This window comes from Danio aesculapii, chromosome 7, assembly GCF_903798145.1.
Source record: "Danio aesculapii chromosome 7, fDanAes4.1, whole genome shotgun sequence".
NCBI classification, from domain to species: domain Eukaryota; kingdom Metazoa; phylum Chordata; class Actinopteri; order Cypriniformes; family Danionidae; genus Danio; species Danio aesculapii.
The window spans coordinates 6,907,170-6,925,044 of NC_079441.1; the positions used below are offsets into that span (position 1 = coordinate 6,907,170).

Below are 17,875 nucleotides of genomic sequence, written 5' to 3' on the forward strand. Positions count from 1 at the left end.
TAAAATTGAATTCTCTCATCCTCCATAAACTGCAACAGCCTAGAGATGTTCAAAGTCCAGGAAAGGAACCCTAACATTGTCAAAACAGTCTATGTGACTTTAACTCTTCGCACAGTCCAGAGTGTTTCAACTCTTTAAGCATGCAAAAAAACCCTGCAGTAAACGCGAACCCTGGTGTGATGCTGTATACACAGGCAAACATATTGCTTTTGCAGGGTTTTATTGTTGCACAAAAGTGTTCCTTAAGCTTTATATGGTTACAGTTGAACCAATTAATAACATAATTTTAATTGTAGGGTGAAAATAAGGCAGCACAAGATGAGTGATGTCCTGTAGCCTATAGTCTATATACTCTTAATTTCTATACTTCCTACTTATCATTGACTGTATTGTAAAAATAATATGTCAAAAAGCCACCACAACAAAAGCTTTTATGTTACTTCTACTTATTTTAATGCAGAAATCGGGTTTCAACTCATTTTTTAAGTTATACAAAGTTTAACGTAATATTTTTAGTAGTTTTTTAACTGATGTAGGTTGAGATGACTAGAAAAAATCATTTGATTCGACAAAATTTAAGGTGTAGGTTTTTTTTACAGTTTGCTGTAACCTATATTCAACAACTTAACTTGCTTTAAATTTTAAATTATACGTGAAGTTTATTTATACACTAATGATTATAAACTTATGATTGACCACAGCTGGTCCAGCATTAGCCAAGTCATGATTTACCAATCAGACGATTCCTAAGCCACTATAAATAACCTAAGTGTGGTTTATTTATAAACTAATTTCGAGAGGATCACGTGCTTATGATCAACACGGCTGGCTCCTCATTAGCTTCGTAATCTGACCCATTAGATGATTACGGAAGCATTATAAATAACCAGAGTTTTTCACTCCAGTTATCTTCGTCTTGAAGCTTCACCCCTTCCACCCCTACTTCCTCCCTCTTTTTCCGATAGGGCGACATGGTGGCCCAGTGGCTAGCACTGTTGCCTCACAGCAAGAACACCGCTGGTCCAACCTCCTATCGGGCTGGTTGGTGTTTCTGTGCTAAGTTTACATGTTCTCCCCGTGTTCGCGTGGGTTTCCCCCGGGTTCCCCGGTTTCCTCCCACCATCCAAAAACATAAACCATAGCAATAGACTAAACCAAATTATCACCAAAAACAACACTAGTTTACACTTCTCACGCGGCAACAAGCAGGGGAGTCCTCGAGACCTACCTGAGCTCGAACTCCGCTCTCGCCCTTCTAGCGGGAGGGAGCCCCGGGCTTGAGGATATTACGAGCTCAGGGCTCTCTCCCGGGACAGCATGCCAAATACACTTTATTGATTATCAGCTAAGTGTGAACTCTTGAAGTTCCATATAACAACCATCTTCATTTTCAAGAATCCCCCCTTTCACCCCTACTCATCCTTCTTTTCTAGATAGGTGGCATGATGGCCCAGTGGTTAGCACTGTTGCCTCACACAAGAATGTCACTGGTGCTAGTCCTTACCAAGCCAGGCGAAGTTTTTGTGCGGAGTTTACACGTTTTCCTCATGCTCACGTGGGATTCCCCCGGCCCCAAAGGTTTCCTCCCACCGTCCAAAAACATGCAACTTAAGTTAACTGACTAATCCAAATCGGCACCATAGACATTCTCCTAGTAAGAAGTTATCTCTTAAGAGCAATCACTATCTGTTCATTAGCTACTTCAGCAGGGAAGTTCTCAAGATCTACCTGAGTTCAAACTCCCCTTTCGCCCTGCAACGGGAGGGAGCCCCGGGCTCGAGGATCTTATGAGCTCAGGGCTCTCTCCCAGGACCGCATGCCAAACAAGCTTTATAATCAATCATCAGCTAAGTGTGAACTCTTGAAATTATATTTGAAAAATCAAAAGTTTTGGTTAATTTTTCTCAGCAAGCACAACACGTCAACATGATGTCAGATTGACGTTGTTCCCCAACATCATGGGATGTTGCATATTGTTGAGTTGACATCTGAACCCAACGTCAGGCCAATGTCCAATGTCATACAGATGTTGCATTTTGGTTACTTTCCAACACAACCTAAAAACAACAAAATATCAACATCTAATGATGCTACAGCTTGACGTCGTGTGGACGTTGACAATATGACGTCTATTAAACGTTGGATTTTGGTTGACATTTATACCTGATGAATAAATGTCAGTAATTGACGTCAATATGACGTTGGTTTAAGATGCTGGCTCAATGTTGGATTTTGGTCACTTTTTAACATAATTTAAAATAAACCAAAATATCAACGTCATTTTACGTCATTATTGGACGTCAAAATAACATTGTCCTTTAGACGCTGGTGACCTAAATCTAATATTAATGTCTTATGACGTTGTGTGTCTGCTGGGTTGATCTGTACTGTATGTGTTAACGCGGTAAAACTGTTTCTTGTCCTGTATTAGATACTGATATGAGAAATTTCAGCTTGTATGATGTTGACAAAAGCCTGAACCTGCCAACTTTGAATAAGAGCCAGAAGAAAGCTGTTAAGGAAGCTATGAAGAAACCTTTTACTGTGATACAAGGCCCGCCAGGTAAAATAATACAATACTTCACATGACAGTGGCAGCTATAAGCTTAGCCCTTCCTCAGTTTGAAGAATTATGTCATGTATTTGGCTGATATTTATGTTGGATGTTGTAGTTATGACTAATTCATTTAGGGTTCAAAGTAATTATGTTGAATCACTTCAGACAACTCACAGAATCATTTGGAAGATGAAGGTGTCTCAGTCAGTATCAACAACCAAGACATTGCTGGCTGAAGGGGCATCTACACTTTTTTGAAGCAAAAAGCATTTTAAAGATTCAGTTCACTTTATCTTTATTTGTATAGCGCTTTTACAATGTAGAATGTGTCAAAGCAGCTTAACATAGAAGTTCTAGTTAACTGAGACTGTGTCAGTCCAGTTTTCAGAGTTGGAGTCAGTTCAGTGTGGTTTAATTTTCACTGCTGAGACTCCAAACAGTAACAGTGGCGAGGAACAAAACTTCACCAACTGACGAATGTGAAGGAAACAATAACCTTGTTAAAAACTAGGTTCAGTTGAACACGACCATTTCTCCTATGGGTAAACTTCTTGTGCAGACCTGCAGTCTAGGTGCCGGAGGCTGAGAAACCCTGGACAACCAATGTGGAGAAACTGCAGGTGTGAGTAGGTCACTGGCTGATGTTCAGGCTGGCCCAAGAGATCAATTCGAATACTTGTCTGTCAGTGGGGTCTTTCAGGAATCAGTCTCATGCTCTCCACTTCTCAATGACCAACACAGCATCTGTTCAGGATACGGCCTGGTCCAGGATTATGGAAACCTCGGGATAAATAAAAAACATTCTAATATAAGCGTAGATGCCGTTCAAATGATTTTTTTTTTGGGTAGTGTTCTCCCGGAGAGAAACCAGGCTCAGTTGGAGATGACCATTTCTCCACTGGCCAAACGTCTTGTGCAGAGCTGCAGTCTAGGCACTGGAGGCTGGAGAACGCTGGACGTCCATCGTGGAGAAGCTGCAGGTGGGAGAGGTCACCGGCTGGTGTACAGACTGGCCCTTTAGGATGAATGCAAGGACTCGTCTGTGACTGGGGTCTTACAGGGATCAGTCTCATGCTTTCCACTCCTCCATGACCACCACAGCAGCTGCTCAGGATACGGCCTGGTCCAAGGTTATGGAAACCTCAGCAATAATAAAAACAGACTAACATAACCGCAGATGCCATTCAACTTGTAATGTCTTTTGGGAAGTGTTCCCAACTCTGGTTGCCCTAAATAATGCAGACTAACAATCCATTAGAGGATTTGGATTTCAAAAGCATTTGTGTTTAATGTGTATGCTAATGCAAAGAGATGTGTCTTTAATCTAGTTTTAAACTGACATGTATTTGAGTGGTGCTCACACTGAAAGGGTTTTTGTTTCACTGTTCACTGTTTGACCCATTGTGTTGTCTTCTATGTGTTTTTGTCTTATATTTGGGGGTGTTATATTTTAAATGTGAAGTTAATTCAAGAAACGCTTCTCTGATGTGCTCCAACATGTCATCCACAGGCACAGGCAAAACAGTGGTTGGCATTCACATTGTTTTCCAGTTTTTCATGAAGAATAAAGATTTTATGACATCTTTTAAACCAAATCATTCAAATTCTGATGAGAACCCCCCGAAAAAGCCTGCCATCCTTTACTGTGGACCTTCAAACAAGTCTGTGGACATTGTTGCAGGTGAATTGTGTTCGGATTCAAGTCTGATTATGCATACAAACGTAGCACCTACTATTAATGAGGGAATAAGATGCGTAGTTTTTGCAAGTATGTCGATGTAAATGTTTGATCAATGCATTCATTCTCAAGTGACTTTCTCAGAGCAGTTGCTGAAACTCAGTGGAGCCCTGAAGCCTTTGAGAATCTATTGTGACCAGATGGAGATGCGCGAGTTTCCCTATACAGGAAGCGATCTGAAACTCAGCCGCAGGTCTCTCCGTGATGATAAACCAAAAGATGAACTCAGGTAAGAGCTTTCTGAAAATGTAGTGTACAAACTGGACAACAGTGGCAGTGGCAAGTCTTTACTTGATAAACAGTTGAAGTCTGAATTATTAGCCCTCCTGAATTATTAGCCCCCTGTATATTTTTCACCCAAATTCTCATTGCAAACATAGTAATAAATAGTGTGTGAATACACCTATTTAAACCTTGAATTTTCCCACAGAGATATAACCCTGATGTACCTTGTGCGGAAACCTGAAAATCCCTTTTCAGAAGAAATAAAGGCTTTGGAAAAGAACTTATCAGTGGACCAAATAGACAAGTGAGTGAGACATTAAGTTTGTATAAGTTCCTCTATTATTGTGTTGGTAAGGAGTATGCATTTACAGCAGGGGTCATTAGTCTTAGTCCTGGAGGGCCGGTGTCCTGCAGAGTTTAGCTCCAGCTTGCCTCAACAAACCTGGCTGGAAGTTTCTGATATATTCAATTCAATTCATCTTTATTTCTATAGCACTTTTACAATGTAGGTTGTGTCAAAGCAGCTTAACATAGAAGTTGTAGTAAATTGAAACTGTGTCAGTCCAGTTTTCAGAGCTGAAGTTCAGTTTAGTTCAGTTCAGTGTGGCTTAACTTACACTGCTGAAACTCCAAACTCTTAAGAGCAAATCAATTGATGTCTAGCTCCACAAGTCCCAAACCAAGCAAGCCAGTGGTGAGGAACAAACTTCATCAATTGACGAAAGTGAATCCTTGAGAGAAACCAGGCTTAGCTGGGTATCTCCTCTGGCCAAACTTCCTGTGCAGAGCTGCAGTCTAGGTGCCGGAGGCTGAAGAACACTGGACGTCCATCAAGGAGAAGCTGCAGGTGTTAATAGGTCATGGGATCATTGTGAAGACTTGTCTGTGTTGTGAATTTCTCTAGTCTGGCTCACGGCACCAAACTGTTGTGAAATTCTATGAAGAGCCCAAAAAACCAGGGAGAACTTTCGGTTGTCTTCATAGCAGAATCTTTTAATAAGAAGAACTTAGCGTGGCTTTGGCGTCATCGAAAGAAAACTCTCAACTGTACAGCAAGCATTAGTTTTTTATACATTCTAAAACAAATCATGCAAATGAAGTGTTGTTGTCGGCAGGATAAACTGCCTTTTCAGGCCTGATCTTTTTAGCATGTAAGTCTGCAGAGTGGATGACAACATATTAGAAACCTGCCCAGCTACTGACAACATAAAAGCAGTTTCTTCGACCTGAAAGTTTCACCTGAAGACACAGCCATGCTGTGAAACTGACAATTTGTATTACTTTGGGGACAGTCAGGGCTCAGGAAACCAAGACATTTTAGGGTCTGTCGCAACAGTTACGGTCACGCTGTACTTTTCGCCCCATAGATTTCCATTCATACACACACGAATGCAGCAGCTTGAAAACACAAGCTTGTATGTCGCTGCGTTCCAAAGTTCTTTGACTTGTGAAACTGCATCATGTGACTGTGTGGGACCAATAGAAGATTAAAGTGTGACCTCACTGTACAGAAATGTAATATGGAGCAATCGCTCGCTTTATCGATGTCTAATCATCTTCTTTTATCTCGCCCCTTTTCACATGGCCATACCTCAAACATTTCGCATGCTCAAACTCTAGTGTGACCACGACCTAAGACCTTGATTCGCTTGTTCAGGTGTGTTTGAGTAGGGTTGGAACTAAACCCTGCTGGACACCAGCCCTTGAGGAGCAAATCTGGTAACCCCTGATTTATAGGGTGTGTGTGTTGACTGTTCTTGTATTCACTGCTACTGTGAAAAAAGCTATCCTGATTTGCATATTAGCCTTTGGACAATTTTGTGTCCACAACATAAGTTACAATTTTAGCTTTTGAATTTACTCATGCTTTTTCATTTAAAGTATTTCCATTTGAGGGAAGTTGCTCAGTGCAGTGTTTCCCAACCCTGTTCCTGAAGGCACACCAACAGTACACATTTTCAACCCATCCCTAATCAAACACAGCTGAATCAACTTTTCATAACATCAGAAGAGACTCCAACACCTGAAGTTAATGGGTCAGAAAAGGAAGACATCCAAAATATGTACTGTTGGTGTGCCTCCTGGAACAGGGTTGGGAAACACTGGCTCAGTGGTTAGCACTGTTGCCTCACAGCAAGAAGGTCACTGGTTCGAGTCCCCAGCTGGGTCAGTTGGCATTTCTGTGTGGAGTTTGCATGTTCTCCCCGTGTTGGTGTGGGTTTCCTCCACAATCCAAACACATGCGCTATAGGTGAACTGGGTAAACAAAAATTGGCTGTGTATGTGAATGTGAGAGCATGTGGGTGTTTCCCAGTACTGGGTTGCGGCTGAAAGGGTATCCGCTGTGTAAAACATATGCTGTAATAGTTGGCGATTCATTCCCCTGATAAATAAGGAACTAAGCTGAAGGAAAATGAATGAATGTTTCTAAAGTCTGTCCTACGACAGGTTTATCAGTGAACATTTTGGGATTTCTTTCTTCCTGTGGGTTTACATTAACAAAACAAAATTGCCTGAAAAGTTGCATGATTTATGAAATATGTCTTCGCAGCTACAGAAAACTGTTGAAGAAAGCGAATCAGCATGAGATCGAGAAGTATGATGTGGTTCTGTGCACCTGCTCATCAGCACTGACGCCTGAACTCCGGGAGGTCATGGACTTCCGGCAGATACTCATAGACGAATGTGCCATGGCTACAGAACCAGAGGCCTTCATCCCTTTGGTTTCCCACCATCCACAGCAGGTTAGATGTTGAGTTGGAGGAGTGACCGTTGCTTTTCTATCAGCTGGAACCAGCCTGGCCATTTTCTTTTGATCCCTCTGGCATCAACAAGGCATTTGCGCCCACAGAACTGCCGCACACTGGATATTTTCTCTTCTTCAGACCATTCTCTGTAAACGCTAGAGATGGGTGAAAATCCCAGTAGATCAGCAGTTTCTGAAATACTCAGACCAGCCCGTCTGGCACCAACAACCATGCCACATTCAAAGTCACTTAAATCAGCTTTCTTCCCCATTCTGATGCTCACTTTGAGCTGCAGCAGATCGTCTCAACCATGTCTACATGCATAAATGCATTAAGTTGTTGCCACGTGATTGGCTGATAATAAATTTGCGCTAAGAAGTATTTAGACAGGAATGTCTAATAAAGTAGCCGGTGAGGAGGGTTTGACATTAACACCCGCCAAATGCCGGTAGATTTGAGCTGTGGCATGTTAGACAGACACTCCCACTAGCACTTTGGCTGGTTGAAAATAATGTTTAAATCGTAGTTGTCTTAAAAGCACGGTTCGACAGTAAAGGTGGCCCAATATTCGTGCAAATGTGATCTTAGAATCGAGAAGCAGCAGGACTGACAAAAGTCATTTTGCTCGCGCGAACAAAAGAAATCAGGTGAATACCGAAAGAGGATGATCACTCGCATGCGCAGGTGATGTGAAGCGCGCGACTGTTAAAAAGCCTGCATGCTCCCATTTACTTGCGTGAAGCAACCGTGCCTATAGAAGCGAATCTGGTGCGATCGGTTCTCTTCGAACTGGACAGTCGACTGGACAGACCTGCTGCTTTTAATAGCTTAAGATTAAAAAGACATCCTTTGGTAAGCTCCAGCAAACTCTGCTTTCACTTTAATAATTTTTTGATCAGGTTAATAACAAACCTAACATTAACCATGTGCACGTGATCATCCTTTCATGATCACACACGCTATGTTTTTTTTTTACCTGCTTACTTTTTCTTACAGGTATTTTTATTAATATTGTTTAATTATCTTTTTTTTACAATAACATTGCTTTAATATGAGATCAACTCCCCATTTATGTGTAGTTAACTGGTGGTATGGACCGATAAATTTGGCAAATGCTTAATTTAGAGCTCTGAAAAGTCTAATTGCAATGACACAACCCATTTGCTCATGCACACTGAGCAGCTCATACACAACACACACAAAAAGTGAAATGAATGAGGAGGCATGTGGACATAACACAAAATCTAAATCAAATAGTTTTAGCATGTCAAAGTCACATTTATGCATACAAAATGTATTTTCCCAACAACAAAAGTGTGGCTAGTGGAAAAAGTAAGTGGCTAGTAATGTTGGAAATCCACTAGCCACAGTGGCTGGTGATCAAAAAAGTTCATGTCAAGCTCTGCCGGTGAGTGTAGCTTATGTTTCTGTAAGAAAGTTCTTAATTAAATCAACATCAGTTACACTGCATTTTAAGTTGACATAACCTAGTTAAAATTTTTCGGAAAGATTTAAATCATACGCCTTCGTATGCTTTCACCCACTGGAGAGGGTAGGCAGGTCTGTGACCAGCGCCTCCATGGCTGCAGGACCTGATGGCTGCCCGCCCTTACCGGACTACATCCACACCCCCTGTTCCCATCCCCTGTGGCAATGTTATGTCTTGTCGGTATGTTTTTGTGCTAGATTGCTGGGGCTTTTTCTTTCTCCCTGATCTCACATTGCTCTAACTTAAGAGCAAGGTGAGAGGGAGTTTTTTTTTGCCTCTCTCTACTGAATGTATCTTATTTCCTGTTCCACCTCCTGTGACCTGTCTTCCCTGGAGTTGTGATGTCTGTGCACGGTCGGGAGGGTTCCATTTACTTGCATTTCGTTGCCTTGTACTTGTACATGTGTGATGACAATAAATTGAATCTAATCTAATCTAATCTAAAAAAATCATCTGAAGACTAGCACATATTTGATATGTTTCTTCACCTTCATTTTCCAGATTGTTTTGCTGGGCGATCACCAACAGATCCGGCCGATCGTGCAGTGTGGCCATGTGAAGAACATGGGCATGGAGAAATCTCTGTTTGAACGCTACATGGATCTGGCCAGAATGCTGGACACGCAGTATAGAATGGTTAGCGCTAAACAAAAGATCCATTTTGTTTATTGTCTATTCCTTTGTTATCTCACACACGCACATATATGTTAGCATGCAGACATTTGCAGGTTTCCTTCACAAGAGTTTTATGATGGCAAACTGAAAACTGGAGCTAAACGAGGACCCTGCTACCTGCTGAACCAGTCCAAGGAGCCTACGGCCATGCTGTTCGGACACATTGAAGGAAAAGAAGTCAGCTTAGTGGTGTCTACAGAAAAGGGCAATGAAAACTCAATGGCCAACACTGAGGAGGCAGAGCAGGCGGTAAGTCTGATGAAACCACACCGATGCCATTATTAATTTGACCAATGGGCTGTATACACTGCTAGTGCCAATGATGAACTACCGGCGAAACCTCAATGTGACTGTTTACTGTTTTCAATTTCATACGGTTCATTGTACAGCATCAACGTTGTAATGTATTTAAAACATATTCAGTTAAACAGACTTAAGCATTCATTTAGTTGTTCAAGTGTAAAACAAAATGAAAGACGCTAGTTCTGTCAGTAGCAGCAGGCTAGCACTAAAAATGCATTAAAAATACTGGAGTAAAATAAATTTCCTCATTTTAAAGACATGGCGGGGGGAAATTTGAATTTAATGCAGTGCTTCGTGTACATTCTGAGACCCACCTTATATCGTATATCAATCAGGCAGTGAAGAAACAGTGAAACCTTAAATGCAGTGATTTGTATGGAATGACAATTCAGCGGAAGCGATTGAGCTGGCTGACTGAAAATTAAAAGTCTGTGTGCATATATCACATTAAAGTCTGACTGCTAAAATATCATGAATTTGACAGTCATATTGTAGTGTGACAGTGACACTGGACAACGGAATGAGGATCCTTATGTTACGGGTCCCGGTCGCGGAACTCGTAGGCAGATTAAAAGTGCCTGAATTATCAGGAGAAACAAAATCACATTGAGACTTCAGTGTCAATGTCAGTGCAGCATAGTAGCATCAGAAGTAAACACAGCGAGTATCGCCATGGTAACCCAAAGCGCAAGCTTTCTCAACTGCTGATGTTATTTTGTTTCAAACACAGTCATTAGTACTGATAATAAATGACTTTTGACAGTATATAAATAAATAAATAAATAAATAAATAAATAACAAAACAATCATTAATATTGGGAATACACAATGGTGTATCACACTTACACAGAGTTATATATATATATATATATATATATATATATATATATATATATATATATATATATATATATATATATATATATATATATATATATGGCGACGCAGTAGGTAGTGCTGTCGCTTCAGTGCTGTCGCTTCACAGCAAGAAGGTTGCCGGTTAATAAACAGGCGGGCTAATAATTCTGACTTCATCTGTATATATATATATATATATATATATATATATATATATATATATATATATATATATATATATATATATATATATATATATATGTATGTATGTAACGGAGGCCAGCTAGCAAAGCGCTATGCAGGTAAACTTCACTCCTCTGACCTCAAAAGGTGCTCTAGCAACAGACACTGGGGGCCATGGTCTTTAGACCATGGTCTTAACAGCCTCCGTGTTAGAACAACCAACTCCCAACGCTGGTTCGATCCTAGCTCAGACCGGGTTTAGTGCAGTAGGACCGGTGGGTTTTATGTTTGTAAAAAAATTATATAAAAAAAATAAATATATATATATATATATATATATATATATATATATATTTTTTTTTTTTACAAACATATACAGTTGAAGTCAGAATTATTCGCACCCCTGTTTAATTTTGTCCCCAATTTCTGTTTAATGGAGAGAAGATTTTTTTCAACACATTTCTAATCATAATAGTTTTAATAACTCATCTCTAATAACTGATTTATTTTATCTTTGCCATGATGACAGTAAATAATATTTGACTAGATATTTTTCAAGACACTTCTATACAGCTTAAAGTGACATTTAAAGGCTAAACTAGATTAATTAGGTTAACTAGGCAGGTTAGGGTAATTAGGCAAGTTATTGTATAATGATGGTTTGTTCTGTAGACTATCACAAAAATAAAGCTTAAAGGGGCTAATAATTTTGACCATAAAAATGGATTTTAAAAAATTAAAAACTGCTTTTATTCTAGCCAAAATAAAACAAATAAGACTTTCTCCAGAAGAAAAAATATTATCAGACATACTATGAAAATTTCCTTGCTCTGTTAAACATTGTTCAAAATTCAAAGGGAGGCTAATAATTATGACTTCAACTGTACATAAGTAAATAAACAAATTAAATGATGGGCTCGAATGTCAGCGTATTTCTATGCGTGCTGATTCTATGTTGGTTTGCACTGAAAAGAATGATTCGTCGGATTTACTAAATTATTTAGGTAAGGAAAGTGATTGCAAACAATTCATATGGACTGAATTTAAACAAATTAAGTTGAACACTACTAAATTTAATATGTTTTGCAACCACTTACCTTAAAAAAATTAGCAAGACCAATGAATCATTTTATTTTTCAGTGTGTAATGAGTTGTTTTGCTGCACTGGTGCCACTGGTGCTGTAACAGAATAAGCTCAAAACTAGAACTTCATAGGAAAGCTTGAAGGCGGCATTTGTCCTGTAACACTGAAGCACATCTTATTCTCACGTATTCCCTATTCTCTTTTACGTTATATCTTAGTTTGTTTGTTTGCTTTCTCCGCAGGTCCGTGTGGCAGATCTCTTAATTAAACAGTCAGGTGTGTCACCTGAGCATATTGCAATTCTGACCCCTTACAATGCACAGGTGTCCGAGATCAAAATGACACTGGAGAACAAGACTATTAGAAACGTCACCGTCTGCACAGTGATGAAAAGCCAAGGTGTGCATTTACTAATTTACTACAACTTCTATATTAAGCTGCTTTGCCACAATCTACATCATAAAAGCGCCATAGAAATAAAGATGAATTGACTTGAATTGTTTTCCATGTATCTTCTAGAGTTGAAGAGTTCAGATGCAAAAACCTCTAAGTGTCGTCTGAAATTTCCATCAAAATGAACATTTTTCTCGGGCCCCTTCGTCCATGTTGAGATTTTTCACTTTAAAGACAAGGAAAAGAACTAATTATTTGCCATAAAGGTGATATAACTGAACAAACACACAGGAGCCTGATAAAAATGCTCATTTTAGAGGAAAATTTTAGACAGCATTTAGAGGTTTTTGCTTCTAAACTCTTCAGTTGCAGACTTTATTCTGCATTAAAGTTTATCTTGTCATCAAACAGAGCAGAGCATTAGCAGAGGATTGGTTTAGCGTAGCGTTTATTAGATTTGATATATTTCTGAAAGTATTTTTGTTTTGTTTTTGCCCCTGTGTGCAGGAAGCGAGTGGCCATATGTGATCGTCTCCACTGTTCGCTCCTGCTCCACATCTGACATACAGGCTTATAGAGCCAGACCACATAAAGCCTGGCTTGGGAAAAGACTGGGATTCGTCACTGATGCAAATCAAGTCAATGTTGCTATAACTCGTGCACAGGATGGACTGTGCATTCTGGGTAAGGATTGAAGAACGTGTACTCTAGACACACACAAACACACACACTTTTTAAAGTACAAACAGAGCAAGTAGAGTGTTTACACTGAAAATAGCAAAAATATAAAGTGCACATAGATCACAAAACCAGTGTTATGTTCAACCCAGGCTCATTCTGATTATGTACCCCTATATACATTTCTGGTGAGCACCAAATATGTCCCAGGAGCTACTTTTTTTTCTGCTTTTGTTTTTGCAAATCCACCAGAGGCGGCTGTGTATGCTTTTTGAAATCTTAAAATTTCTCTCACGAGTGCCATTCGCGCCTGCTATTCTCATGTAAATCCACCAGAGGCTGCTGTCGACTGACTGACTGACTGACTGATTAACTGACCCACCCTCCTCCTTCCCTAAACCCAACCAATAGTGTTTTCAAAAGCACCGATTGACCCGATCACCCTCTTCTCTAAAGAGGAAAAGTCCTTGCAGCAGCCTGATTTTTACAGCGTTTTCAGATTTTACCACATTCTCACCCTGTTATTTACTTGTTTATTTTATTTTTTGGCTTTCTGTCTCACCTGCTTTCTCCAATCGTTAGTCGCCAAACTCGAATCCCGTCGTCGTGGTCAACTCTGCTTCACGTCTCAAGTCCGCCGATGTACATGGCGAGCTACTGGACAAACTGGAAACAGCAGGAAAGCTGTCCATACGGAGCGAAGTGGTCAGCTGGTAGCAAGAAAAGGAATGGCGTAAAACCGCCACATAGCGTTCATTTTAAAGACGAAATGCAGCCATCCAAAGCTCTGGCTACAGAGTTCGGGATCTTCAGGGGCCTCATGTATCAATGCTGTGTACGTTCAAAAACTTTGCGTACGCCAGAATTCACGCTCATGTTTTGATTTATGAAATTAACCTGAGAATGTGCGTTGGTCCGCGCCAGTTATGTGATTTAAAACATATAAAAGCATTTGCAAATGTATACAACCCTGCAATGGCAGTGTCTGCCTTATTAGAGGACATTGTCAATAGTCGAATCTGAAGGCTCCAAGGTGGCAGGGTGCGCAATGGGTGGCTTCTTGGTGAGTGATGTATTTAAAGATATTGTTCCAGTTAAGTTTTTTTTATTTACTTTTTTATTGAGTGTAATTATTTAACTGCATATCAAGAGACAACCCACAAACTGACCAAGAGCGCAGATACAATGATGCCCATTTACGCACTCGGTCAGTTGTAGAGCGGGCGATTGGGCAGCTAAAATGCCGGTGGTGCTGCCTTGATAAGAGCGGAGGGGTGCTGCTATACCGCCCTAACAAAGTGTCCCTCTAATACATCTGTGTCTACCACAGACACGGATACTACTCCAGACAGTAAAGTGTCACCAACAATTGAGGCAACTCTCTCCTCAAAGGGTGTTAGTTCAGCATCCCCTGTTCCCCTGCCTGTTCGGTCCACACTTTGACGGTGCGGCGCTGTTCTCCTCTTAACCTGAACCTTTACATCGAACCATTTCTTTTTTAATTCATTCACAGCATGATGTTCAGACCCCACTGTGTTAACCGAGTCAGCTAAACTCTCCCACTCTATTTTTTTTCTTTTGTTATTAATTCCAGAGGACAAACTCGCAAATTACACCGTTTTTCTCCGGTCTACCTCCGATAGGAGCACCTCCAATTGTGAAGTTTCTCTTCTTGCTTGCTTTTGCCATTGCTTTTTCGTTTGGTTTTGCCAAAGTGGAGTCATTACCATATTTAGCACATGTGCTCAGTTTCACGTTAATTCAGATGTACAAAGAGAATATGCGTGGGATTCAGCGTACGCAGTGTTTTATACATCTGGTTTTTACTGTGTACGTACACTTACAGCTTTGTCCGTACACAATGTTTTAGAATTAATTCAACGCAAGTCTTTAATTCAAGTATGCAAGTACATTCAATTCAATTCACCTTTATTTGTATAGCGCTTTTACAATGTAGATTGTGTCAAAGCAGCTTCACATAAAAGGTCATAGTATATTGGAACAGTGTAGTTCAGTTTTTGTACATGAGGCTCCTGGAGAGTGCCAAATACGTTCCAGGAGGTTTGTTTTTTTGCTGTTTTTGCAAATCCACCAGAGGCCGCTGTGTACGCTTTTTGAGATCTCAAATTTCTCTCACGAGTGCTATTCGCGCCTGCTGTTCTCACGTAAATCCACCAGAGGCCGCTGTCGACTAACCCACTCTCCTCTTTCCCTAAACCCAATCAATAGTGTTTTCAAAAGCACCGATTAACCCGATCACCCACTTCTCTAAACCCAACTGACAGTTTTAAAAAGCAATCCAGAAAAAGAAAAGCCCTCGCAGCAGCCTGATTTTTACAGCGTTTTAGATTTTACCACATTCTCACACTGTTATTTACTTGTTTATTTCAGTTTTTGGCTTCTGATTGCATCTTACCCGCTTTCTAGAACCGTTCTTTACCGGCCTCAAACCCCGTCAATGTGGTCAACTCCTCTCTGCATCTCAAGTCCGCCGAAGTACATGGCGAACTACTGGACAAACTGACAATAGCAGGAAAGCTGCCCGTACAGAGATAAGCAGTAAGCTAGTAAGTGCGAAAAGGAACGGCGTAATACCGCCACATAGCGTTTGTTTTAAAGACGATATGCAGCCATCCATAGCTCTGGCTACATAAATCGCAATCTCCAGAAATGTATATAGGGCTACATTTTCAGAATGAACCTATGTTGGGCATAATAGGTCTCCTTTAAGGTCAATATTATAAGCCCCCTCAAGAATTATTTTCCCTCTATTGTCTACAGAACTATCTAGTCAAATATTATTTACTGTCATCATGGCAAAGATAAAAGAAATCAGTTATTAGAGATGAGTTATTAAAACTATTATGTTTAGAAATGTGCTGAAAATATTCTGCTCTCCGTTAAACAACATCACTTGGGAGGTATTTTAAGCAGAATTCAAATGAATAATTTAATTGTATATACATGTAATATTGAGATTTTTGTTATCTCTTAGGTAATAGTGAGCTGTTGAGATGCTGTGAACTTTGGGACAGACTCCTCGACCACTATTACAGAAAGAATTGTGTGGTGAATCCAGCCAGTCACATTCAGGTCAAAGCGAAGGCATCAGAAGGACTTTCCGTTTATACAGGAAACAAATAATAAGATACAAATCTCTGTGTACTTTATAAGGCATTGCAAATATGGCCACTTCCCGAAATAAAGGTACGAGAGCTGTCACTGGGGTGGGACCTTTTCAAAAAGGACACATTTGGACTTAAAGAGTCCATATTGGTAACTCAAACGCATATATATTAGTAACTATTTTTCAGGTATTGATATGTAGCCGTGAGGTATACCCCAGTGACAGCTCTTCCACCTGTATTTCTGAGAGTGTAGATTTTACAATGTTTCTACAAATATTGTAGCAAAATTCATGTTTCGAAATCCATTGCATACAATAGTTAATAATAATAATAATAATTCCTTACATTATATAGCATTATATCTCATCATCCACCCCCAGTGTGCAGCATCCATCTGGATGACCCAACAGCAGCCATATTGCACCAGACCACACACCAGCTGATTGGTGGAGAGGAGACAAAGTGATGAAGCCAATTATGATATGGGGATTGGTTAGAAGGCCGTGATGGACAGAGGCCAATGGGCAAATTTGCCCAGGATGCCAGGGTTAAACCCCTACTATTATCGAAGGGCATTCTGAGATTTTTAACGACCACAGAGAGTCAGGACCTCAGACGGTGCTCACTGAGCAGTATAGGGTCCCGGTCACTATACTGGGGCATTAGGACCCACACAGACCACAGGTTGAGCGCCTTCTACTGGCCTCACTAACACCACTTCCGGCAGCAACCTAGCTTTCCCATGTGGTCTCTCATCCAGGTAGAGGTCTACATTTGGGAATACATTTCCGAATAAAATGCGGTAGTGGTCAGCAACTCTAGTGTTATGTGAACAATAAAGCTTTCCAGGTCCCGACGTTATTTCGGAACAACATATCTGTGATTTCCTCATTCTTATTGAGCACCGGTACAGCCAGTGCTCATGACTGTTACACATGATGAACGCATGGACCAGTGCTTTCTGCATATGCTTTTTTTCGCGAGTCTGTGCGTGCATCATCTGCATAATGGTCCTCAGAGCGGGCTTAACCAATTTGGGAGAGCAAAGAAAAGATGTGCTGTCCTTCAGCTTGCATTAGAAAACGGTCAGTTCACTGTTAGTAAACCCACATCAGGCAAGTCTGATGCATGAAAGCCTTGCTTAGCTTCAGCAATCGGGCGAGAGTTGCAGAGAGCTAGCTGGTGTGTTTTATTTACATATTTAATCATTTCAAGAGTTCACACTTAGCTGATGATTGATTATAAAGCTTGTTTGGTATGCTGTCCCGGGAAAGAGCCCTGAGCTTATAAGGACCTCGAGCCCGGGGCTCCCTCCCACTTGCAGGGCGAGAGGGGAGTTTGAGCTCAGGTAGATCTCAAGAACTCCCCTGCTGTAGTAGCTAATGAACAGATAGTGATTGCTCTTAAGAGATAACTACTTACTAGGAGCATGTCTATGGTGCCGATTTGGATTAGTCAGTTAACTTAAGTTGCATGTTTTTGGACGGTGGAAGGAAACCGGGGAACCCGGGGGAAACCCACGTGAGCACGGGGAGAAGGTGTAAACTCCGCACAGAAAAGTCGGCTGGCTTGGTAAAGACTAGAACCAGTGACATTCTTGCTGTGAGGCAACAGTGCTAACCACTGGGCTGCCGTGCCACCTATCTAGAAAAGGAGGAGTAGGGGTGGAGGGGGGGATTCTTCAAAACGAAGATGACTGTTATATGGAGCTTAGGGTATTTATAGTGGCTTAGGAATCGTCTGATTGGTGAATCATAAATTGAATAATGCAGGGCCAGCTGCAAGCAGTCATAAGCACATGATCCTCTCGAAATTAG

General features: G+C 40.7%; 1 protein-coding gene across 1 annotated transcript in view; it reads left to right on the forward strand.

Moving 5' to 3' along the window:
• The window catches only part of helz2c (helicase with zinc finger 2c), a 33,312-nt gene extending 17,221 nt beyond the window's left edge, over positions 1-16,091 (forward strand). The window contains exons 4-13 of the mRNA XM_056462597.1: positions 2,432-2,563; positions 4,068-4,238; positions 4,380-4,524; positions 4,726-4,824; positions 7,072-7,264; positions 9,258-9,392; positions 9,468-9,680; positions 12,102-12,258; positions 12,760-12,936; positions 15,926-16,091. Of these exons, the coding sequence (XP_056318572.1) occupies positions 2,432-2,563; positions 4,068-4,238; positions 4,380-4,524; positions 4,726-4,824; positions 7,072-7,264; positions 9,258-9,392; positions 9,468-9,680; positions 12,102-12,258; positions 12,760-12,936; positions 15,926-16,074 (1,571 nt within the window). The 3' untranslated portion in view covers positions 16,075-16,091. The remainder of the gene's footprint in view (positions 1-2,431; positions 2,564-4,067; positions 4,239-4,379; positions 4,525-4,725; positions 4,825-7,071; positions 7,265-9,257; positions 9,393-9,467; positions 9,681-12,101; positions 12,259-12,759; positions 12,937-15,925) is intronic.
• Positions 16,092-17,875: the final 1,784 nt, after the last annotated feature.